Source organism: Marmota marmota, unplaced genomic scaffold (genome assembly GCF_001458135.2).
Source record: "Marmota marmota marmota unplaced genomic scaffold, marMar, whole genome shotgun sequence".
In the NCBI taxonomy this organism is placed as follows: Eukaryota; Metazoa; Chordata; class Mammalia; order Rodentia; family Sciuridae; genus Marmota; species Marmota marmota.
The window spans coordinates 2461697-2485664 of NW_026000102.1; the positions used below are offsets into that span (position 1 = coordinate 2461697).

A 23968-nucleotide genomic window follows, 5' to 3' on the forward strand; every position below is an offset into this window, starting at 1 on the left:
CTCGGAGTGGGCTCAGCGAGATGAGGCATGTCACACACTGACCCTGAGCCTGGGGCAGGCTTTCTGGTGAGGGGCTGAGCACTTTCTGAGCCAGCCCTGGTGTGGGAGGCCCTTCTTCCTCTCTGCTCACAACCTCTTTGGCTCCTCTTGCCTAGGCTGGCCCAGGTCACCAGTCTCCCTTTCAATAACACCACTGTCACCTGCCACCCCACCCCAGGGGCTCTGCATGGAGGGAGGAGGGGCTCGCCCCATGGAGCTGCGAGCAAACAAGAATGAAGAGGAGACAGCGAGGCACAGTTCAAAGGTTGTTATGTTTTTTGGTTTCATTTTTTGCTTTTGTAAACAAAAATAAGGTCATGTTTTCTGTTTTCCCCGGCCCTGCGGGGTGCTGGGCCACTGGTCCAGGCGGCAGAGCTCCCTGCGCGGAGCATCCTCAGAGCCAGAGACAAGGGCACTGGGAATGGAGTTTGGTTTTGATAGGCAAGAAATAAAATTTAAAAACGTAACACGCCCACCATACAAACGAGGACCAAAAGATGCCACCTCGGTGTTGGAACCCTCTTGGCAGCTGGACTGAGTCCTCACACCACCCCGGCCCCCCAAGTCCAGGGCGGTGGACAGCCCAGGACACAGCATGGGGGCTCCCAGGACAAGAGTGGCGAGGGAGGGAGGGTGAGGTCAGAGTAGCCTCCTTCCCTGTGTTAAAAAAAGTACTAGGAAGCACCCAGAGCTTAAGAAAATCCCCCGGCAGAGAGAGCCGACAGCGAACGCCCTGCCTGGCGAAATGTACAAAAATAAAACGAAACTTTATCCCTGAATGACAGAGTGAAGACCCCTCCGCCTGCTCATGCCCCTCCCCACAGCAAGTCCCAGAATTTACTGAGGCGGCCAATCCCTCCCTCAGTGGCACAAACCCGTGAATCAACAGGCAGACAGACATGCGCGTGGGCCGAGGCCCAGGGTGGGAGGGGACCCCGCACCCAGACCCTGACAGCCCACGTGCTCCTTCCCCCTCAGGAGGCAAGACCGCCACAGCACGGGGGCAGGGTGGGTCAAAGAGCAGTGGCAGGGGCCAAAAGGAGTGGGGCAGAGGGTGGCCAGTCGGGGTGGCCTGGGAGACAAGAGGAACCCAGGTGGGCACAGGAGGACAAAGGGGAAGACAGTGGGTCCCGGGTTGAAAGAAGCCAAGTACCAGGGTGGGGGTGGGGTGGGGTCCGGTCTCCTCTGAGACCCACAGTTCTTGTGGAGCTGAGGACCTGGAGGGCAGCGTGGGCGGGAGGTCCTAGCATACAGGCTGCTTCCTGGGAGGTCACCAGAAGTCACAGAATAGGGAAGTAGGGGGAGGGGGAGAGTCTGGGTGGAGAGGGAGGGTGGGTGCTGGAACTGAGCCCTAGGCACCCAATTGCCCACTTTGCCTGAATCCAGCAGAAAGGGAAAAGGGTGGGGCAGTGACCCAGGGACCATCCCAGGGGCTTTCTTCGTCTTTGCGGGGCTCGGAGGTGGCCCCCCATGCCAAGGGAGTACAGTACGAAGATGGGACTTCAGCTGGCGGCAGGGCTCAGGCAGCCTGGCCTCCTGCTGCAGGTACAGTAGTTCTGGCGTTCTGCCGGGCAGGTGGACGGCAGGGGTGGCCTCGGTTTCAGGGTCAGAGTGTCAGCACCAAACACACCCATGTCAGCCAAGGGGGTGGCAGGCGAGGAACGTGGCCTCGGACAGTCGGTCAGGTGAGGATCGCGGGTGTCCTGAGGACAGGAACGCATGACCTGGCAGGTCCAGGCCCTGGAGAGGGGGGAGGCACAGTCCCTGGGAGGCTTCTGAGGCCGGCAGTGGTGGAAGCAGATGGCACCTGGGCTCCGCCCTCCAGGACTCCGAAGTTAGCGCAGGCTCTGGTACAGGTAGGCGGAGGTGAAGAGGGCATTGGCGGCCAAGCTCACAGCCAGGAGGCCCCGGACCAGGGAGGGGCCAAAGCGCCCTGTGCAGGGGGAGACACCAGTCAGAGGAGCCTTGGGGGGTCACGGCGGCTGAATAGCACCCAATCCTCCACAAGAGGCGGTTTGTGGGGCCTCAGTGTCCCCCTCCAAAGGTGTCCCTACGATGGAGGACCTCGGCCCTGCCATCCTCCATGGAGCCCTGTCTCCCTGCAGGTGCACCTTTGAGCTCAGGCTGGGCAGCCTGTGTCATGTCCATCCCTGGGCAACGTGGGACAACCACGACAGCAATTTCACAGACAAGGAAATGGGGGTGCGGGTCACCACCTGGCCGGGTCTCAAAGGTAAAAAGCAGTGACTCAGGTCTGTCCTCACCAAGGCCTCACAAGCCACACCCCAGATCTGCCTCACTCAGCTCAATAAAAACCCCTACTGTGGGCCTGTCTGTCCTCCTCTTCACCTGCCCCCCCAGGGGAGAAACCACGTTAACCTCTGCCACGGCCCAGCCAGCCAGTATGCAGAAGAGCCAGCAGCTTAGCACCCTGCTGTGGGTCCGAAGCCTGTGTGCCCCCGTCCACTCCCACACTGTGCCGCCTCGAGGTGCCCAAGCCCTGCAGACCAGCCCCAGGTAGGAAGTCTCTAGTGTCTGCCTGTCCAGCGTGGCAGCCCCAGCCATGTGCAGCCGCTGAGCGCTGGCGATGTGGCCAGTACAGCTGAGGAACCAAGTTTTTTTTGGGGGGGTACCAGGGATGGAACCCAGGGTGTTTAACCACTAAGCCACACCCCCAGCCCTTTTTGTTTTTTTGAGACAGGGTCCTTGGAAGTTGATGAGGTTGGCTTTGAATCTGTGATACTCCTGCCTCAGCCTCCCGAGTTGCAGGAATTACAGGTGCACACCACTATACCCGGCCCAAGTTCTTAATTTTATTTTAGTTCAGTTAAATTTAAATAGGCACCTGAGGCCACAGACTCATTCGGGAAAGTGGAGGCCTTGACCTGTCCTGGCAAGAAGGGGAGGCCATTTGCTGAGTGCAAACTCCGGATCCAGAGGCTGGGAAGAGTCCACTGGTTGGAGGATGGTGGTACCCTTGAGGGTTCTTTCTCCCAGTGTCACAGGAACTGTGGCTCTAGGCCAGAGCTCTGTACCCACCAGGAGGTGACCTTGCCTTTGGCTCTGTCCCTTCCCATGCCCTCCAGCATCCAGGGAGCAGACCTTTCCAGGCGGCGGCCTCCTCTGAGCACCCTCTGGTGGTGGTGTCCACCACACAGGTGGACGACTGGGATGACTCGTCCTCTTTCTTGATGGAGAGGCTGCTGCAGGCACTGCCTCTCTCTGGCACTGATCGCATGTCTGCAAAGAGAAGGGTGCATGTCTCAGGGGTGCTCACAGCTCACCCCCAGGGACAGATTGGGCAGCTCCACTTCAATTCCAAGATGTGATCCTTGGAAGTGGTGGGCCAGCCTGTCCCAACCCCCTCACCTCCCCTGGGCAGTGGAAGGCTGGGTTCTGGTTCAGACCCTGTTTGTACCCTTGCTGCTTAGCTGCCAGGAGTAGCTGGTTATAGATCAGGTGCCCAAAATGCCCACAAGTGGGACCTCTGGAGGGGGAGGCAGACAGGCAGCAAGGCAGCCCCAGGGACAGGGGACCCCTGCCTAGCCAGCATTCAGCCCAGCGTGGTTGGAACTTCTGCATTATTAGAGACACAAGAAATCGGTGCGTTTGCGTGGAGTCCTAGAAGCTGAAGCCACACACCTGTGATCCCAGTGACTGGGAGGCTGAGCAGAAGGTACATGAGTTTGAGGTCAGTCTCAGCAATTTGGTGAGACTGTTTGTCAAAAAATAAAAAGCTCTGGGGATGTGGCATAGTGGTTAAGTGCCCCTGGGTTTAGTCCCTGATTTAAAAAAAAGAAAAAAATTTAAAGGAGCCTAATGTAAAAAAAATTTCTTTTCCCCCAGTGCGGAGGATTGCCTTGTACATGCTCGGCAAACACCTTGTGCTGAGCTACATCCCCAGTCCTAGGCACTTTTTATTTTTCTTATTTGCAGCGTTGGGGGGTTGAACCCAGGGCCTCATGCATGGCTAGGCTAGTGTTCTACCACTGAGCTCCATCCTCAACCCAGACCTAAAAATTTTTATTTTTGGTGCTGGGGATTGGACCCAGGAACACTTTACCACTGAGCCACATCCCAGCCCTTTGTGTTTTTTTTAGACAGGGTCTTGCTAAGTTGCTTCGAGCCTTGCTACATTGTGGAGGCTGACTTTGAACTTGCAGTCCTCCTGCTTAGGCTCCCAAACTGCTGGGATTACAGGCATGGACCACCATGTCTGGCCCTAAAATTTTTTAAATGCTTTGCAGTACAAGATCATTTGAGCAAAACAAAAACATCTATGACAAGACACGGCCTGGCTGAGCATGACTGTGTTCAATGGGTCCAGAATGGAGGACCCTGAAGGTCACTTGTAAAAGAAAAACATAAAAACAGCCAGTAGAGGCCAATGTCCTAGGGGTTCAAGGTCACCAGAGCCACTTCACTGGGGAAGTCTGGAGAGTGTCCAAGGACAGGACAGCCCCCTCGCAGCACCGAAGGCCTCTTGGTGCCGTGTGGAAGGTGAGCTGAAGGTTGCACCTGTAACGTGCTTTGTGCCCCCCACGTACCCACAGTGTGCTTCTTGTCCCGCGTGGGCTGCCTCTGGGGGAGCTGAGGCGGCTCGATGGTGAAGAGGCTGCCATTGTGTGGGGAGTGCTCTTCTGAGCTGCTGGGGGTGTTGGGGGCCTCCCCAGGGGGTGACGGGAATAGCAGCAGCTTTTGTCCCTTGAGGTTGAGCCGGGCGGGGCTGATGAGGGGCCTGCGATGGCGATGGCGCAGGGAGCCATAGCTGGAGGCCAGTGAGCTGGCCACCGAGGGCACCGGGGAAGGGAGTGGCGAGGTGGGGCAGCTCCCCGACAGCAGAGAGAAGTAATCTGCAGGGAGGGAGGACACAAGAGCAATGACGGCAATGCGGGGGTGTGTCACGGCCACCCAGTCCTGGCGCTTCTCCTTCCTTAACCCAGGACGAAGGGGAAGGAGTAGACGTGGGGGACAGTGGGAGGCCCTGCTGGAACCGAGGAGGGGCGGTCATGGAGCCTCAGCCACCTCGGTTTCTGTCCGAAGCCTGGTACCCCTTCAGCGGAGAGCAAGGCCCGTGTAGAACAAGCTCAGGCCTGACTCTAGGTCTGCCAGCCCGAGCACGCTGGAGGCTGGAGCCCAGAGCACAGCTCTGTCCACGGCCGACAGCGCACCCTGATCCTATAACCCACCACCCCATTTCACACCACAGGAAACTGGGCCCGGATGTGGCATTCTTGCCCAGGGCTGGTGTGAGCACGACTCTGTTGGGTCTCACAGCTCATGCTCAGGGCTACCCCACTCTGGAAACCCTGGGCCACCCTGGCCCCGAGGCAGCTTTCCTGTCCCCCCTCTTGGCTCCTGTTCTTCTTACCTGAAAGAGGAACCTCCCCGGGTCGAGACATCCGAGATGGTGGCCGGCTCCCGCTGAACAGGTATCCTGAGTCTGACAGAAAGAGAGACAAACTGCACAAGGCCTGCGACCAGAGCCACCACCTCTCACCCGACCCCAGTGTCCTGCTAACCCACCTGCACTTTCACCCTGCTCTCCCCAAACGCGGGCATTTGAGTGATCCCTCAGCCACCACCCAGGTACCTTGGCATACTGCCATCTTGAAGACGAAGAAACCGGAGCCCTGGTGGGCCACAGGGTGAGCCAGCGGCTGGTTCAGGCCTCCCCCTCCTCATCCCGTGTCCTCCCACACGAGGCCCCCATCTTCAGCCGTCTGGAGCTCCACCTTCCCCACTGCCCTAGAGTCAGCCGCCTGTGTCGGACCCCATGGGACACCCTCTGCCTCCTCCCCAATCAAATGCACCCAGGGCAGGCCCAGATCCAGGATCTCATGTCCCCCAAATGACCTGCTGAGAGCTGTGCGGGAGACCCGGAGGACACCACAGACCTCGTGGTGGGGACAGACTGCTGTTCCCCTGCCCTAGGAGCTCTGCAGGGTCCATCCCAGTGTCCTGCCAGCCCCTTCCCTTCCAGGCCAGCCCCCGTGCCTGGGGAAGGGTGAACACATGACTCAGCGTGCCCATCAGTCCCCTAGGACCAGGTCTATGGATGCATCGACAAGCCTGGGGCTCAGGAATGTCCTCAGAACAGTTCCCTGCAGGGGGACAGGCAGCAGCCACTTTCCGCCAGCAGCCTGGCTCCTGGCTGGTTACACAGGAACACCCAGAGTGTGGGACTATGTACCAAGGGTCATCACCCTTCACCAGTCCTCTGAAAGCCTTGGACTGTGTCTCCCTGGGGAACGACAGGGTGACCCTCACATGCTCTGGAGCATGCTCACTCACACAGCCTGAGCTTAAGGGCTCAAACCCAGTTCTCAGCATCAGAGGGACCTTGGGCAAGTCACTAGGGAGCAGAGGGGCTGACACAGAGCCACACACCCCTGCCTGGAAGAATTGTTGAGGGGCTTAAGTGAGACTCACTGCACTTGACCAAGCCTGTGCCTATAGTTTAGCAAAGAGAAATCAGATTAACCAAGATGCACCCACATTCTGCCTTAAGCTCCCCTGGCACTCAGAAAGCCACCCGCAGGAGACTCCACTGAGAGTGAGGCTTCCCAAAGTTGAGAGGGGATCATTCAGACACTCTGGGTCCCTGAGCACATTTAAAACTGAATTAATTTACTAGTAACTTAGAAGATGCAGCCGGGAAAGGTGAGGTTGAGACAAAAGTCCTTCATGTCAGGGACAGTTGTTGGTCCCCCTCAAAGCCTGTGAGCAGCAAGTGCTTGCCCAATGTAACTGACCTGAACAGAATCCCTGCCCTGGGGGACACATTTTCCCTTCCCCAGGACTTTGCTTAGAACAGTAGATTTAAGAATAGTAGAAACAGGAGGAAAAGGCAAAAGCCAGCAAGAGCTCACATTTATTGAGGCCCCAGAGTGCCTGTGGCCCTTCCAAGGCCCCTCCGTATACCCCTTCATTTAACCCTTCGACCATGCTGTTCCTGTCCCGTGTTTCGGAGGGAAGCAGAGGCTGAGCGGGGTTGAGGCCGAGGGCAGCTGCTGAGCAGGCCCATCCTGTCCTTACCAGACCCCAGTGCAGCTGTCCCTGGCCTGCGCCTGCCCACCAATGCAGACATGCATGCCACTTACCTGCTCGAGTCAGAGAGGGAATGGTTCCCAGTGAGAGGGCCCGGCGGAGGCGGCCTGGCAGTGAGGAGGGCGAGGCCCGACGGGGAGACCGGAACAGTTGCTGGTTGGCGAGTGGCAGGAAGCCGGGCGGGGTGGGGATGAACAGGGATGGTGAGGAGCCTGTGACGCTCGGGTGTGGCATGGCCAGGCTGGGGCCGGAGGGGAAAAGGCCGGCAGAGTCTCCAGGGAAGCACCTGCAAGGGCCCATTGGGCACCGAGAGAGGAAGAGGGTGAGCCTGGAAGGTTCTGGAGGCAGCCTGCCCAGCAAGGGCCCATGCCCTGTCCCAGGGTATGAGGGGGCCTTAGTTGGGGTCCCACAGGAGGCGTGCATTAGTTAAAGCAGGAAAGCAGTCGTCCATTTGCGCCATTAGGAGCAGGTGGCTGAGAGGTGGCAGCATGACTCCCCCCACCCTGCATGCCCCTCCAACCCCTCAGGCTCACAGCAAACTACCTCCACTACAAGTCTCAGCATTAAAGTGACACTGTCGCCCTTGCTGACCTCACATCAACCCGGTGCCCTGAAACAAAAACCCAGCTGTGTGCCGTGTGCTCAGTGAGGCTCTGTGGACCTGGGCTCCTTCCTTCCACTTCCTGTTCTGTGTCCAGAGATTCCCAGCAGAGCAGTGGAGCCCAAGGGACACCCTGGGTGGTCTCCCACATGGGCTGGGATCCGGGGAGGCGAGAAAGCACGGGGAGCCCTGTGCATCCTGGGGGCCCTGTGCATCCTGGGAGCCCTGTGCATCCTGGGCACAGTTCCTGCAGCCCTCCCGGGGCTCCCCCTTGGGAGGCTGCCTTTTGCTCTCTACTCTCAGACACTGGATGCTCTGCTAAAGCCCCTTGTGGCGCAGAGGGAGAGGCGGCCAGGCCTGGCACTGCTAGGCTCTCAGGGGTACACACCAAACTCAAGCTCAGAAAAGACCCATAAACGACCATGAGGCTGCCTGAAAGACAGGTGACAGTGTCTCTTTAACTTGAGAATGGTACAAATCACACAACAGGACGGATGGCCCCAGGCCAGAAGGTCAACCATGCTTCCGATTAAGGCACCCGATTACAGGGGGGAGAGGACAGAGGCAGTTAATACATTAGTCTGCCATCTGGACGGAGCTTTGGGCATCCAACCTTACCTCAATCCCAAGGGACAAAGGAGCCCAGCAGACAATGTGGCAACAGATGGGCAGGTAGGCTCAGGCCTGTGGTGAGTGGGGCTGGCTACTGCACCCGTGCTGTCCTGACTGAGCACTCCTGAGCTACCAAGATGCCACCACTCTCCTGGCTATTCCTCTCCTCTGTCCCTTTAAGTTTTATAAGGCAAGGACGGGGACAGCTGTTGACTCCCTGGATAATCACGTGACCATTCTGATCTTAGGCAAAGAACCAGGAGGCCACCTGGACTTTAGAACCAATGGTGAGACCCAGCGTTTGCAAATTAAGGCAGAGAATCTGCAGAGGGGCCTGGCCAACTGGGCCCAGGCTGGACACACTCCTGCTCCACCTGCTGACTCATCCTTCAGACCTGATGCCTGGCTCCTTGCCCCTAAACTCTGGGGAGGGCTCTGCCTCTAAACAAAAATAAGGTTAAGAAAAAAAGGTTTCGTCTTCTCGTTTTGGGAGTGTACATCATGTGGTAGGCAATGCAGGGCAGTGGCTGGGACCGGCGGGCTACAGGCCCCATCGCACAGAAGCCTGGGTAGGAAGAGAGTGGGTGCTCAGCCCTGCTGGGGAGTCAGCAGAGAGCATCCCGTCGGCAGCAGGCCCCTCCAGCAGGTGGCAGCAGGACTCTGTGCTGGGCCTCCTGTGACCACTCCTCTCAAGGGCAGAGCCAAGGGTGACTCTTGGGCAGAAGACCCCAGGGACAAGTGAGCATGGTTAGGGAGGCAGAGAGGAGAGAGTATCCCTATCAGGCTCTGGGTTTTGGAGGCAGCCAGCTGGGACCAGAGGCTCCTGGCCCCTAGGGCCAACACCAGAAGGAGCAGCTGTTGTCTTATTAGTGTGTTCCCAGGTTCCCCAGTACTTCCTCACACCCGGGGCCACCCCCCGCATCTCCCAGTTGAACCCGAGAATCCCAACCATCTGACAAACATGTTTCTGATTTTGGTGCCATGGAAAATGATGGCACTGTGGGGGGGCTGTGATGTGAGGGAACGTCACTGGATAAGTGGACTCTCACAAAGCCCGAGGTGTGGTCTCTGTTTGGGCTCAATTCTGCTCTGGACAAGGGTCTCCACGGAGCATCCTTCTGTTACAGGGGCCCTGGCTGTCAGGCTCCAGAGAGCTGTGCAGGTACAAGTGCTCATGTGCTCAAACCCACCTCAGAGAGGGACTCGGAGCCCGAGATGCACGTTTGTGACCCCCAACTCCCCAGGGCGGTGGCTGTGGGTGGGGCCAGCAACATAACTGACACACGAGAAGCCACAGCCTTCTCCTGCCCCGCCTCATCAAGAGCAGGAGAGAGGTTATGTTTTAAGCAGCTGTTTATTGAGATGGGAAAAATATGCAGCAAAGAAACGAGGAAGGGTGACCCCTGAGCCATCTGGTGACATTGTCACCAGTTCCCAGATCTCCCACCCAGACTCCTGTGTACATGCCTACACCCCAAACAAGCCCTCCCGCTGCCCCAGCCCTGGCAGAGGCCCTTCTGAAGAAACGTGAAAGAAAACAGGAAAAGACGCGTGGTACCTGACGCCACCCGGAAGTAACAGGGCCCGGGAGGCATTTATTGAAAACACAGCATTCAGATCATGTCGTCTACGGCCAGGGTGTTTACAGTGGTCGGGGTCACTACACAGTCATCAACAATGCTACACAACAGGACAGATGAGACTGGCACCAGTCGCAGACAGAGGACACAGGCCCCTTCCTGGCAGGGCTGGGCCGGCTGAGGGGTCCTGGAGGATGGTCCTGGCAGTCTGCTCCAGGGCCCACTCGGCGGGGTTGGGGACCGCAGAGTCAGAGGGTGAAGATGGCTGAGCCTACCTCTCCCACATCTCAGCAGGGATGGTCACCCTGACCTGGGACGTTCTGGCGGTGGGCCCCAGGCCCCCCTCCAGGGAAGCCTGCACTTCCTCGGTTGCCACTATTGATACCAGAAGGTGCCGGCACTTGTAATGGAAACTTCAGCGGACAGTTAAAAGTCACACAAAACTCTAAAAAGGCCAGGAATCCTTACTCGCACGTGTCTTTTCACACCCACTAGAGGGCAGGAGACACATCTGCTTGGTAAGGGATCCCTGCCAGCCAGAGCTGGCTCCGGCTATTATATAAATAATTTAAATAAACACACACATCCTGCTCCTGCCCACCGCCAAGAGCGCAGAAATCAGCACCACACTGTCAGCTTGGAGAAAAGGAGATTCACATCACACCGAGAGCACGCAAGGCTGACAGCCTGGCCCTGCCACCTTCCTCCTAGGCGGCTTCACAAAGTGGAAGGACAGGCAGGTGAACCTCCAGGGTGGCTGTGGCCCCCGATTCCTCACTGCTGAGCACAGGGGCATGGCCGCATCCACCTCTTTTCTGAGGGGCTTTTTATCTCACTCTGCAGCAGAACAACAAGCCGCGTCCAGCACGGCCAGGCCTCGTGTTGAAGTCACAGAAGACCACAGAAACCCAGATGGTCTCCTGCCCTAGCTGGGCTCCCCTCATGCAGAAACTGAGCAGGATGTGAGCTCCTACTGTCCACATGGAGGCTAGAGGGTGGATGGCCTCACAGGATCCTCGGACTTAACAACTTACAATGGTGGGGCCTAGGCACGACTCTCCAACTCCCCATGGGGCGCCATGGTGAAGCTGACCAGCCATCTCCCACCTGCCCATCTGCCCCCCAGACCTAGGCAGCTGGTGACCCCTTTGGTTGGGTGTGGCCCTTACATGTGTAATCTGCTTTTGCCCTCCTGGGCTCTGAGGCAGAGGGTGGAAGAGCTGGCAAACTGTAGGCCAGTCACAGTGGGGCTTACGTTGAGTGACAAGTGGCGGGACAGACTGGTCCTGGAGGGAGTGTACAGCCTACTCAGGGGCACCACAGGCTACATGCCAGGCAGGCCCAGGCTGGGCCCACGCTCCTGCTGGATCCTTGCACACAGCTCAAAGCCAAGGTCTATCTCCACATTTGGACAGCACCCAGTTCTCAGAGCATGTCCACATGTGCTACTTCATGTGACCCTTACATCCCCAGAAGCCAGCATCCCAGGGCCCTGGAGAGGGGACCACCTATCGTTTTGGATGGTTAACCGAGGCTAGGAACAGCAGGGGCCTGGCAGCTAACGAGGAGCTGGGTATGGCCTTTCCCCGGGGCAGCTTTCGGGGGGCAGCACCCCAGGCAGCCCTGCCTCAGAGGGAAAGGCAAGGCTGAGGCCCCATTGGCTGCCCTTTGGGGAAGTGGGGGGCGGGAGGTACGGCACTCTGCATGAGCTGCTACAAGGAAGCCAGTGGGTGACAAGGCAGAGAAGGACAAGGTGGCAATGACCTGGGTCACTATGAGCCTCTGGATCCCTTGGGCCCCTGACCTGCATAGAACTGGGGCAATCTGAGCTTCTCTCAGGCACCACATGGGGTGAGCAGAGCAGCTGGGGCATGTCCCAGGCACAGGGGGGAGCAAGGCTGATGACAGCACTCAAGTCCTGCTCTTGCCAGCCAGAGAAGGGCAGCCTTGGCCCAGCTGGCAGGGCAGGGCAGTGGGCAGGGTATGCATGTGGAGTGCCCAGTAACTAACTTATGAGCAGAGACTATTAAGACTCTGCACCCCGGGCAACCCCAGCACAGCCTCGCTGTCAAGAAGGAGCCTCCTGACTACACAAAGCAGCGGGGTTTTCTACTATCCACCTTGGGATGGGGATCACCACACAAATCATGGTCAAAGCCAGGTCAGGCCCAATACGACACTCCGCATTCCTGGGGAAGGAGGCCGAGGGATCATGCAGTCTCAGGAAGGTCTTAGAGCAGGGAAAGGGGTAGTGGATCAAGGGACAGACCAGGCAGGAGGTCCTATGCGGGGACAGGGTGGTGATTCTGTTCTAGCCCTCACTCACCCAGAGTGGCACCTGCCTTGCCAAGCAGCCTGAGTGGACAGGTCACACAGCAAGGGCTCAGCAGGTAGCCACCATCACTGCCCTGTACCAGGGGCTCACCCCTGGGAGCTGGAGCCAGGAGAGGGCCATGGTGGTGTGTACGTGTGTGTGCCTGCAGGGTTAGGGCTGGGGTCAGAGGCAGACTGTGATACGCTGCTCATGTTTAGGTCACTGGGGCTGTGAAAGGGTCTCAGGCCAGAAGTGGTGGTAGTGGTGAACAGTTCCTGGGCGCTTGGGCAGCACCTCAACTGGGGGATGGCCTAGCGGTGCTGGGAAGGAAAGAGGGGGCAATGGAGAGGCTGGACTGAACTCGGGGCTCTAGACTGGGTGGATGGGAAGTGAGACAGGTAAGAAGAGAGAAGACTGAGGGGTGTCTGTTCCGGGCACGAGTTGCACCCTGGCCTGTTCATCCATCTGTCCTCCCCCCGCAGTCACTGCTGCTTCTCTGACCTTCGGGGCCGGAACCTCCGTGGGCCCGTTGCTTTTCTTGTTGCCACAGCTGCAGTGAAACCCACCAGGCAGCACAGGGATGTGGTACTGAACTTGAGTGTGTCCAGCCAGCTGGGTGAGGCCGCCTGCAGGTACTGTTGGGCCAGGTGCAGCCCCAGCAGCAGGGCCCAGAGGCAGGTGGAAAAGGCGTCGATTCTTCGGAGCCTGTGAGGGGACAGGAGGGGCAGGTGAGTGCCCAAGAGGCAAGGCAGGAACCCTCAGCCCCTTCCATCCACACTGGGCCTTGCTCAGAGTGCAGAGTCCAGAGCCAGGGGGATCCCTCTTCTGGCTTACAAGCCACCAGCCCTGGGCCAGCGCAATTCCTAAGCTGGTGAAACGGGCTAAGGAAACCTCTTGAGCTGCGTGGATGCAGCAGGTATGGACCTGCTACCACTCAAGAAGGAAGCACGGCCCAAGAGCACCTCGCCTGAGCCCTGCAGCCCTCAGGGCAGGTGGTCATCATCACCTGACTTACAGACGGGAGCATGAGAGAGAGAAGTGAAGTGTCAGGGCCCGGCTCACAGTGGGCAAGTGCTGGTGACCCTGCCCCTGAAAGGCAAATCATTTGCTATCCTGACTCACCTGCCAGACTAACAAGTCTCGTCTGGCTACATGGTGGAGTTCAGCCCAGGGCTGTGCACCAACAAGGCCTCTTGGCTCCCATCCCTACACAGCAACGCAGAGCTCGAATCCCACACGTACCTGATGCGGCCGGCCAACAGCATGGCCAGCAGGCAGGTGAGCAGGCCCAGCAGTACAATGCCCATCTGGTGGCTCTGCCCAAAGGCCCAGGCCTCAAGCAACTTCTCTGCTGTGTGCTCGGGCAGCAGGCCCAGCAGCTGCCGCCAGCCCTCAGCCCCAGGGGCAGTGCCATTGTCCGGCATGGCTGAGCCATTGCTGCCAGGGGGCAGAGCTGGGGGCAGGGCAGCCTCTGGGGTGAAGGGGTCACTGGGGCCATACAGGGCAGCAGTCAGCAGGAAGGCACAGGCCAGGAAGGCCAGAGCACGGAGCAGGATGACCTGGACTGGGGCCTTCACCGTAGAGAAGCTCTGAGAGGGAGGAAGAGAGATGGGTCAGCAAGTGCCACCAACAGCCACCTGTGCCCTCTGGGGGGTGGAGAGTGCGGGGAGGGGCTGGCCAGGGCCCTATGGCACCCACTCGAGAGCCTGATACTCAAGAGATGCCCTGTTCCCACACCCCTCAGCTCTGTGTGGACACACCACCGGCTCGTCCCACTCCTGCCCCCACCTGGTGTGGGAGGGGCACCCTCCACCTCGCTCACTCTCCCTTTAAACTATCTCTTTCACATTGTAAGGACCTTATTCCTCCAAACAAGTTTCCAAATTTATTTTGTCAAGTTCTCACTTGTGCTTTTAACTAGCACTGGAATAACCATACAGTTAATGCTGGCAAAAGTTAAGTTAAACAGTACAGTCGGAGCCATTCAGTGTATGGGGCCATGCAGTCAGAATGAGAACCACAGGTGTGACAAGGGTCCACCTGGTGTCCTGCTGTGGGCCAGGGGCCCAGTGCAGACTGTTAACCACACCAAGTGCCCCAGGGCACATCTCAGAACGTGAGAGGACGGTGTTTATTTCTAAATCCACCTGCTACTATGTCGAGTTAAGGTTTTTTTTTTTTTTTTTGTGGTGCTTAGATCAAATCCAGAACCTTGTATGTGCCAGGAAAGTGCTCTCCCTCTGACATGCACATCTATTCCCTTATTTTTCAAATGACCAGAATATTTCATTAATTAAGTACTGTAATAACAGTTAATAGTTTCAGCCAGACATTCCCAGGTTTAAACCCTGATACTGGTGCCCAGCAGGTGTGGGGCTCTGTGCAAGCTTCTCAGCCTCCCCAGAGTTGTAGGAGTCACAGCACCTAAGAGTAACCACGAAGGCCGTTATGAGGAATGTATATAACGATGCCGAGTAAGTGCCACTCAAACCCATGCTTGGGCATTAAACAACCAAAATGTCACGGTCCTGGTCACTCTCCTTGGGAACACACACATGGCTGGTGACAAAGGGACTGGGGGGCAGGGTAGGAAGGGGGTTCTAGGGGAAGGTTGTTTCCCCAGGAAGGGTCACTGAGGCCCAGCCCTCTGGCAGGGGCTTCCCATGTAGACCCAAGGCCCCAGAAGCCCACGATGCCAGTCTCAGACCTGTACCTGGGCCTGGTCAGCCTCCCGGCGCCTGAACTGGTGGCTAAGCAGCAGGGCCCGCAGCTGGCGGTTCTGGTGCTTGATGTAGTACTCCACGGCTGCCTGGCATGGCCGGCACAGCTTGTACATCTGCTCCAGGTGGTGGCGGTACACCTCGATCTCCTCGTCGTATCTCCCCTGTGGGTGAGGACAGAGGCTTGGGTCTGGGGGCACCTGAGCTCCCCTGGTTTCAGAACCAGGTCCTGCCACTTAGAAGAGGGTGACCATGGGCAAGTACTCCCACTCTGAACTGCCTGCCTCTCTGCCACTGAATGGTGATGCAGGCTCCCAAGAGTGAGGGACAGCACAGGGCAGGGGCACAGGTGACAGCAGTGTTGTAACAAAATTGCTGCTCCAAGCACGTACCTGGAGGCCAGGCACTGAAGAGGCGCTGCCTGCAGCAGTCCCCACTCCTGCCTGGAGCTCCTGGAAGGTGGGTGACCTACAGGAGGCGGCTCTAGGCTGCTGCTGGAGTCAATCCAGCAGATGGGCAACCCCAGCTCAGGGACTGCCCTTACCCTTGACTGATGGTCTAAAATGCATTATAGCTGCTGGCTAGGCCAAGGCCTTATTGGGGAGCTAAAGGGTTCTTTGGGCTTCTGGAATAGCCCAGAAGACAAGTCCCATTCCTACCATCCTCAGAGATACAGCACTGTACCTCCAATGTCTTACAGTCTGGAGTGGCCAAGACGGTTATCAGTTTGGTCTCTTGAGGAAACCAAGCATGTCAGAAAAGCCATCTGGTGCCAGGTCCCCTATTCCTCCCCTTTCTGCAGACCCTTCCCTCCTTGCTTGGCCTGAGCTCACTCTGTTCTCTCCCCCTCCTAGGCTGGACCTGAGAAAGCTGGTGTTTCTGGGCTTCAGCTGGGATCTGCCTCTGAGGTCATAGGACCTAGGCTAGGCAACCTCTGGGGACAGGGTCCAGGAGGAGGAATCTCTGGATCTCAAGGAGGAGGTCGAGGGGAACAAAGCTCCCAGCTCAGTCCAATTCCTAACTTCAAGTTTCTTAGCAATACCTAGCTTCCTTCCTCTCCCAGAGCTCTGAGTGTTCCCACCAGCTCAGAACTGCCCTGCTGGGCTGAGGTATAGCTCAGTGGTGCAGCACTTGGGTTCAATCCCTAGAACCCTTCACCCCCAGGAACTGCACAGGCTGCCAGTGGGTAAAGTGACCTAGAAGGATGGGGACAGGATAGGGCCCAATGGAGTCCAAGTTTCTTATCTCTTTCTGTCCAGGGACAAAAACCTCTGGAACAGCAATCCCTAGGGTTTCCACTGGTGTTCCTGGGCTGAGTCCCCAGGCAGCATGGACAAGACAGGGATAGCAGGCAGTTTGGCTCCAGTTGAGAACGAAATCGCACACCCTGGAATGTGGCCAGACCAGGGTCAGGGGAAGGGGCCTTGGGTACTCGGGACAGAAAAGCTGCAATCTGGCTGAACAGGGGCTGGAGGAGCAGAGCTAGCCCCAGCCAGCACCTGTGCACCTCGGCCCTGCCACCCTGCTCACCTCCTCCCGCGGTGCGAAGGCGGCCAGCTGCTTGATCTTGGTGGTCTGGTGGTGGCTGCACCTTCTGCACAGAAGGACTTGGCTGCTCACCCACTGCTGCGGCTGTGTGGGATCCTGGGGCACGCGCACGCTGCTCACCACGTGGTTCAGGTGCTCCATGTACTGGGCAGGGATCGGCTTGTTGTAGTCGCCGTTCTGTGGAGGAGTGTGGGCATCCCGGTTAGTGGGGAGCCCACTCCCAGACCCTGGCTGGCTCAGCTAGAGGCTGCTGCAGGATGCTTCAGGATCTCAGACATTCCCACTCTTTCTCTATGTGACAGAGCAGCAGCTTTTCCTCTGACACCTCACGGGTGCTGGGGCAGGGCCTGCACACATACCTGGCTCTGGCTTCATCGCTCAGAACCCAGATTGTGAACAGTGGCCTGTGAGCGGGCTGCCTGCCTGCTCTGTGAAGTCTTACTGGAAACTGGCCACTCTCCTTCATTCACATATTGTCTGTGGTGGCTGGGCAGTCGAGCAGCTGTGACGGACCACGCCGCAGATCTGGGCTTGCCTCAAGTCTGCCACTTGTAATGACAAGATAGCTGACAAGCCACCACAGCTCCCTGAGCCTGGTTCCTCCCCAACAAATAAGGGTGTTGTGCCAGGACAACTGTGAAGCATGCGTGAGACACCAGCACCCTGCTCACGGTCCAATGGATGGAGATGTGGGGGCTACCAACCCTGGGATGGGCCAGGGAGCAGGTGCTTTGAGTTGCTGTCTCAGGAGCACCAGCCCCACCTGCCCGCCTGCCCACGGCCCGCACCTCCTGGAAGCCGTTGTATTGCTCGCAGTGGGGACAGTCCCAGCAGTTGCGGTTCCCATATGGCACCAGTGTGTCCTGGTTGCAGAACCAGCAATTGACCATTGTGTGCGTTGGCTTCACCCTGTGGACCAAGGACAGTAGATTCAGTCCAGAAGCCCTCAAGACTTGTGAGAGGGGAGGCCACCCAAGCCCTGCCGCAGGCCACCAGAGAAAGGACAACAGAAGCAGGATCCCAGCTGGAGATGCAGGTGGGCTGCCAGAGGAAACGGCGGCCGAGGGAGGGTGGGGAGAGGAACTCAGACTCCATGTGCTGCGGCTGGACCAGAAGGACCAAGCGAGGGGGCCACAGCTGACAAAGCACCTCCCAGGAGGTAGCTGGAGACTCTCCGGATCCAATAGTTCCAGCATATCCACATGGGGACCTAGGGCCACCAGCCCCTCCCCCACCTGGGGCCCAACTCAGGATGGTCCCTTCCCAGGCTGCGGAAATAGTGCTCTCCAGAGTTTTCTAAGGGAAGGGAGTCTCCCGTGAAAAACTCCCCGACTTTTTGCTTCCCAGAAAAAGTCCCTGGAGTACGATGGCCAAGGAGCAGGGACTAGTGACAGCTGCTGGGCCAGGGCGCAGCCTTCCTAGTGGAGCAACAAATGTGGGCAGGTCCACAGTGGCCTTCACTGGTCACACTTGTGGTGACAGGTGGGGGCTTCAGGATAAGCCTGGCCCAGACACTGGGGGATCTGTGTTCTGGGTCCCCTGTCCCCCTCCATCTGCTTCATTGGCTGTGGGGCGTTGTAAGGGGGAGGGGGGCACAAAACAAATACACAACAAACTCCTCAGTCCCAGAGCCTAGAAGGACGGGAGCGAAGGAGGCAGCTGGGAGTTCTTACCTCCCAGCTCAGGGCCCACGTCTGTGAAGCAGGAGCTTCTGCACACTGCAGGGCTCGATGGCATAAGATACAACGGGCTCTGCCAGCCAAGGGACAGCTCTGTCACTACTCTTGTTACTGGCCTGGGGGGACGGTAGCTCCAGGGAAGCAGGGCACAGCTGCTGCTGCCTGGCCTTGCCCTCCTGTGCCCTCCCATCGACTGACTATGGGCAGGATAAAGTGGTTTCATCACCTGTCGCCTGGGGACAAGAAGGCTGCCCTCACGGCCTGTTCCTGGGCAGTGCTTAGGATGCTGGGCCTAGAGTCAATCTCATAAACTGTAGTGATGTGGGGGTGGGGAGGCCAGAGGGTGGCCAGGGTATGCCACTGGCAGCCTCTGCCTACACCTGCTTCCTACTCTGGCTCAGGTCAAAGCCCTCATCATGACAAAAACCAGCTGCATCTTGTCAACAGCACAGGGCCAGCAGGCAAGGCCTGAAGACAGTGCATGGGGCAGGGGTGGCTCTGTGCTCATTGGCATGGCCTCCAGGGAGGGTCACCCAACTTCCTGGAATCCCCACTTCATTCCCTCACCTAACAAACGGGGACACTAAGACTCACTGCCCCAGAATGGCTGCTGGGAGGATCCAACCAGAGAATGTAGGAAAGCACTGAGCACGGCAGGTGGCCCATGCTCAGCGCCAGCCAGCTTCACTGGGCACCAACAATGGGGCCAGTGTGGCTGGAGGCGTGGAATCTCTGCAGTGGTGGTCTGGCGGCCCGGGCAATTAGCACTCGTTGTTTATTAATTTGTACTGCTTTACAACCCTCTCTGTAGTTGTGCATGGGGGTGTGTCCTGATAGCTGGTGACCAGGCAGTGTGACCTCTCTCACCGCTCCTCCCCATGCCTATGACAAGGCTCTGTACCTATCTGTCTCTAGGGCCCCTCAGCCATGGTTTGTTTGAAGGGGAAGACCACCCCCTGTGCCTGCCCTGGGAACCAAAGACAGGTGAGCAGGAGTGTGGCTCCCGCTGCCCAAGGGGCCTTCAGAAGCCCCTCCCATCCAGGGAGCCCCTGCCAGGGAAATGGCTCAGGGCCCTAGAAGGAGCCCAGCCTGGAAGGGAAGGCAGGAAGTTAGCCTTTGTCACAGGCCAGCAGCTAATCTTTGATGGGGGCAGAGGTATTCTTTTGTGGCCACAGTGGCTGTTGCCCACTCTGGCTAGGCAGTCTCCAAACCAACAGTCGCCTCCTAGCCCCAAAAGGTCTGTGGGTGGCAGTGAGGGGCTACTGGCTGGAATCTCAGGACCCCTCCCACTAGTATGGCTGCCTCCCAGGCTTCAGACATCAGCCGCGTGGGTGAATGTGACAGCCAAGGCAGGTCAGGCAATCCTGGCCTCGAGGCCTCCCTCTGCCAGGCCTAATGCAGCAGTAGCTGAGCCAACCTCACCTGGCCTGGCTTCTGCTCAGAGAAACGCCCCTGCCCCACCTCACATTTCCCTCATAAACCCCGAGGCCCACTTCTCTCCACCCAGCCTACCACCACCCCACAACTGGTTCTAGGACACAGCGTACCTAGCAGGTTTGAGGTGAAAAGACAAAGGGACACAGGCAGCCTCAGGCCCACGAACCTTTTAGGAGGTTACTTGGGGGCTTATGGGTGGGCCTGGAAGGTACTCTCCTAGCTCCTGACACCATTATACTAAGCTCTTGGGCTGCTGGAGGGGCCTGAGGCAGTCATGGGGCAGAAGCATAGCCCAGAACAGAGGGGAAAACTATGAGCAGGAGGAGTCTCTGAAGAGGCTGGCACTCTAGGAGGCCCGACACAGAGCGTTACTCGGAACAAAGCTCCTGCCCTGAGGTCTCCCCACTGTTCTAGAGTGCCCACAACTTGAGTTCCTTGAGGCCTCCCTCTGCCAGGCTGCTCTGTGTCACACAGAAGAGACACTGAAATGGCTCAGCTGCCATCCTGAGGAGTTCCAAGTGCATGTGTACACTGTCTCCACCAGGCTGAGCAGCACACGGCCTGTCCGAGGCCCAGCCCTGTCACTTTGACCCTGGGCACTGTGAGCAGGCTTGGTTCCCTCACAGGCCCAGGGACAGCTGGCCTCACAGGGTGTCTGTCTTGCCGTTCCACCTGCTGGGTGGCCACGCAGATTACCTCATCTGCCCTAAGTATCCAAGGAGCCTCCTGGGCTTACTTCAACCATGGTGGCATCACACTGCAACTGGGCACTGCCAGGACCCAAGCAAAGCACACCAAAGTCCACAGTGATGCTACCAACACCAAAACAGAAACCCCAAGTTCTACCCCTCGGAGGACAGACCTGGCTTGGGGCGGCTCTTTGCCTATCAGTTCACCAAGCACCATGTAAAGTTTGCAGAGATGTAAGGACTAGCACAGTGCTCCACTTGGTCCTGGACATGAGGACAAGAATGACAACTCAAAAGACAGCAGGAGACAGATGCCACAGGAAAGTAGCCAACAAGCAGAGAATAGTATATCTGGCCCTTTGGGGTTGCTGCCTGGGGGGCAGCTCCAAGTGCTTATGGCCCCACTATCACCACAGTAATGGTAGCTGATCTGGTCATTAACAATAATCAGGGTAAGGGGACTCATGGGGGAGGAAGCCACAGTTATTGGACTTGACTGGGGCTCTGGGGGACTTTAGAGAAGTGACCACTTCCTGGGCATCTCAGTGAGGCTTAAAGCCCAGGGTAAGGCTGACCTAGAAAGAGTCCAGAGGATGCTCCCTCCACATTCCTCCTCAGGGGCACCTTCCTGCCCTCTGCCATCTCTCTGCTAAGCCTGCAAACACTGACCCCACCAAGTCACCTTCCAAAAACAACTGTCCTTTCATGCCCTCCTTAGGGTCATTCAAAACCCCTGCTGTGGCCAGAACCAAAGACTCCTCACTGTCACAGTTTTCTCCCTGCTGGAGGGAGAAAGGTGCAAGCAGCCACTTGCCAGACTGTTCTCCAGATGACACCCAATGCCCTATGAGGACATGGAGAGCATCCTGGGAAGGACCAGTCCTTCTCTGTTCAATCAACAGTAACACTCCCAACACTACACCTCAACCCTCTGGTGTTGTTAGGGACACGAAGGGACTTCTGGGCACCCGCAGCACAGCTCACCCCGCACCTCACCAAGACCTCTCATTGTGTCTTGTTTCTGGCAGAATGAAAGCCATGGCTGACAGGTCAGGAAGGGGAAACTGGTACCTGGGAATAGTCACAGCACAAGACATCCAAGTGTGTGTGGCACAGTGAGCAATCTCTAGTCACATGCAGCCACACTAAACCCAGGCGAGCAGGTGCAGACTCTGCTCCTCGGCTGTGCTCCCAATCCTGGGCTGCCCAGGTGCTGCTGTCCAGGAGGAACCTGGCTCTGCGCCAGCTCTGCTGCCCACAGGCCCTCTGTGTAAGAAAATGACTGGTTCAGACCAGCTGGTCCTGCAGGCCCCTCCAGCTTCCAGGAGCGGGACACGAGTGAAACATGTGGAGACTCAGGGTGAGCGACCCTTTGCGTTGAGGGCTCCCTCAGTTCCCCAGGAGGCAGCCCTCCTCCAGAGACACCAGACACCTCTTCCTCTTCCAGAGGTCTCTGTGATTCGCCCAACCCACGCCTTTTTGCCTGTCTCTCCTCTGAGATGGTTAAGGAAGACTCGCCAGACATGCTTTTGGGTTCAAGCTGCAGCTCTGCCACCTGCTGCTGAGTAACCCTGGGCAAGACCCTTTGCACCCTTCACCTTCGTGCATCCCTTGCTGTCTCTAGGATGGTCTCACAACTCCACTTTCCTCCCTGTGCCCAGGGAAGGTGGATCAGTGGGGAAACAGTTGGCTATTCCCGCCCCCAGGCCTTGCTGAACCAAGAGGCCATTCTACTTCTATGCCTGACCATGGAGTGGGATGGAGAAGCCAGATGTGAATGGAGGGGTCTGCATGATCTCAGCCTGGCAGGGTGGAGGACGGGCCCTGTCCATCTCAGACACCTCCCAAGCAGCTTGGCTTTGCCCACCTCCGGGAGGCAGTCCAGCCAGGGGCCAGGAGTGCAGGTTCCAGACACAGGCAGCATCTCTCCTGACATGGACCTATCTGGCTTGCTGTCTCTCGGTNCGGAGGAGCCCGCAGCCCCCGCGCCCGCCGCTCTCGCCCGCAGCCCCACACTCTGGGAGCCCCCGCCCCAGCCAGGCTCCCCAGCGCTTCCCCACTCGGTTCCAAACCCGGTCTTTTCGGGGCGGGCGTGGGGCTGCAGAGCGGTCCCGCGCGTTCGCAAGCAGGCCGGTCCCCGCCGCGGCCTCCGCGGGACTGGGGCGGGGCGGCGGCCAGGCTGCATGGGGCCGGCCCGCGCACTCACCTCCGCGCGATCCGGTAGAGCAGCACGCCGGCGGCGGCGCACGCTGTGACCCCCAGGCCGCCGGCCAGGCCGGCCGTGGGGCAGCGGGCCAGCAGCGCGCTCACTCCTTCCATGGCTCCCGCGCGGGCGGCGGCGGCGGCGGGCTGGGGGCGCGGGCCGCAGCGGTACGCGGGGCGGCGGCGCGCGCCTGCTCGCGCCGTGACCTTCGCCGCTTTGTAGCAGGCGCGGGCCCGCCCCCTGACTCGGCGCGCTCCCGCCGCTCAGCCTATCGCGGCGCGGGGCGAGCCCGGGTGGGCGGGGCACCGGCGGAAGCGCGCGGCGCCGGCTCGGGCGCGCCCCCCGGCGTCCGGAGGTGGAAGGCGGCGCGCAGAGGCGTGGGTCGAGCTCCAGCAGCTGGGGCTACCTCCGCGTCCTGCCACTGAGGGCTGCTTGCGGTTGGTTCTCTCCTCCCGCTAGTCCGCTTCTCTCAACGTCTAGCCAAACCTTGCCTATGCGCTCAGTGCCGTTGCAACTTCTGAAGGCACAAGGTTGAAAATTAGCTTGTACAAACACAAGCGTCCTGCGACGGAGACAAAGTTAATCCTAGGATCATCATGCAAACGTTAGAAAGAACCTCAGAGCTGGAGGTCTTGACCTGGAAGGGTGGTACACTTTTAAAAATCCACTTGCTGAGCAGGGCACGGTGGTGCACGCCTGTAATCCCAGGGGTTTAGGAGGCTGAGACAGGAGGGTCTCGAGTTCAAAGCCAGTTTCAGTAGGCGAGGCGCTAAGCAGCTCAGAGAGACCCTGTCTCTAAATAAAATACAAAATAGGACTGGGGATGTGACTCAGTGGCCGAGTACCCCTGAGTTCAATCCGTGTACCAAAGGCGGGGAAAATCCTCATGCTGGTTAATTTTACAGTATCCTAAGTTTGAATAAAGCCTATTGGTATATTTGTAAGAAGTAGAGGGTGGTTAACACTGAACTGCAAACTGGTTAGTTATCGCGGGCGGGGGGAATGAAAGGAAGGTGCATTTGAGGGAGTGTAGCAGTATTGATTTGAGCTAAATTGGTCAATAAACGCTAAGAGGAAATATTTTTATCTAAGCAAATAATGTTTCTGTGACCCCACAAACTTACCAGTTTTTGAGATCGATATTAAGTTCTGTGTGGCAGAGATGGGTTATTTGGGCATCAATGTCACCTTTGTTTTCTGTTGCCAGGGAAGCTGCCCACACTCAATTCGGTGCTTTCACTGGGCAGGAAGGAGGAACCTGGGTGAGTGAAAGGAACCAAGGTGAAGCCTAGGGGGTGCTTGGGCCTGGACTAGACCTCCTCTCCTAGATAAGGGTGTTAGAACAAAGCCCTTGCTCCGGACTGTCTTGACTTGCAGCTTTTTCCCAGCCATGAGCACACAAATACCTTATGATGTGCAGCATACCTTCAATGTGTGGGCCTGAGTTTAATCACCTTTCCAATAAGTGTGCGCTTGTATCCGAAAGGAATGAGTGC

At 58.1% G+C, this 23968-nt stretch overlaps 1 protein-coding gene across 2 annotated transcripts; it reads right to left on the reverse strand.

Moving 5' to 3' along the window:
- Positions 1-292: 292 nt before the first annotated feature.
- Positions 293-22665, reverse strand: Tmem201 (transmembrane protein 201). Of its 2 annotated transcripts, none has more exons than XM_015501426.2 (11): positions 22476-22665; positions 17253-17373; positions 16447-16641; positions 14904-15080; positions 13439-13785; positions 12698-12901; positions 7143-7375; positions 5411-5482; positions 4587-4892; positions 3142-3279; positions 293-1972 (listed from the first exon to the last, which is right to left on the reverse strand). In XM_015501426.2, exons 1-11 carry the CDS (start codon positions 22586-22588, stop codon positions 1875-1877), a joined length of 2004 nt encoding a protein of 667 aa, XP_015356912.1. In that variant the 5' UTR covers positions 22589-22665; the 3' UTR covers positions 293-1874. The 2 variants fall into 2 exon arrangements, with proteins under 2 accessions (XP_015356912.1, XP_015356913.1); XM_015501427.2 differs by having other exon boundaries at positions 14910-15080; positions 22476-22663.
- Between the last annotated feature and the right edge of the window lie 1303 nt (positions 22666-23968).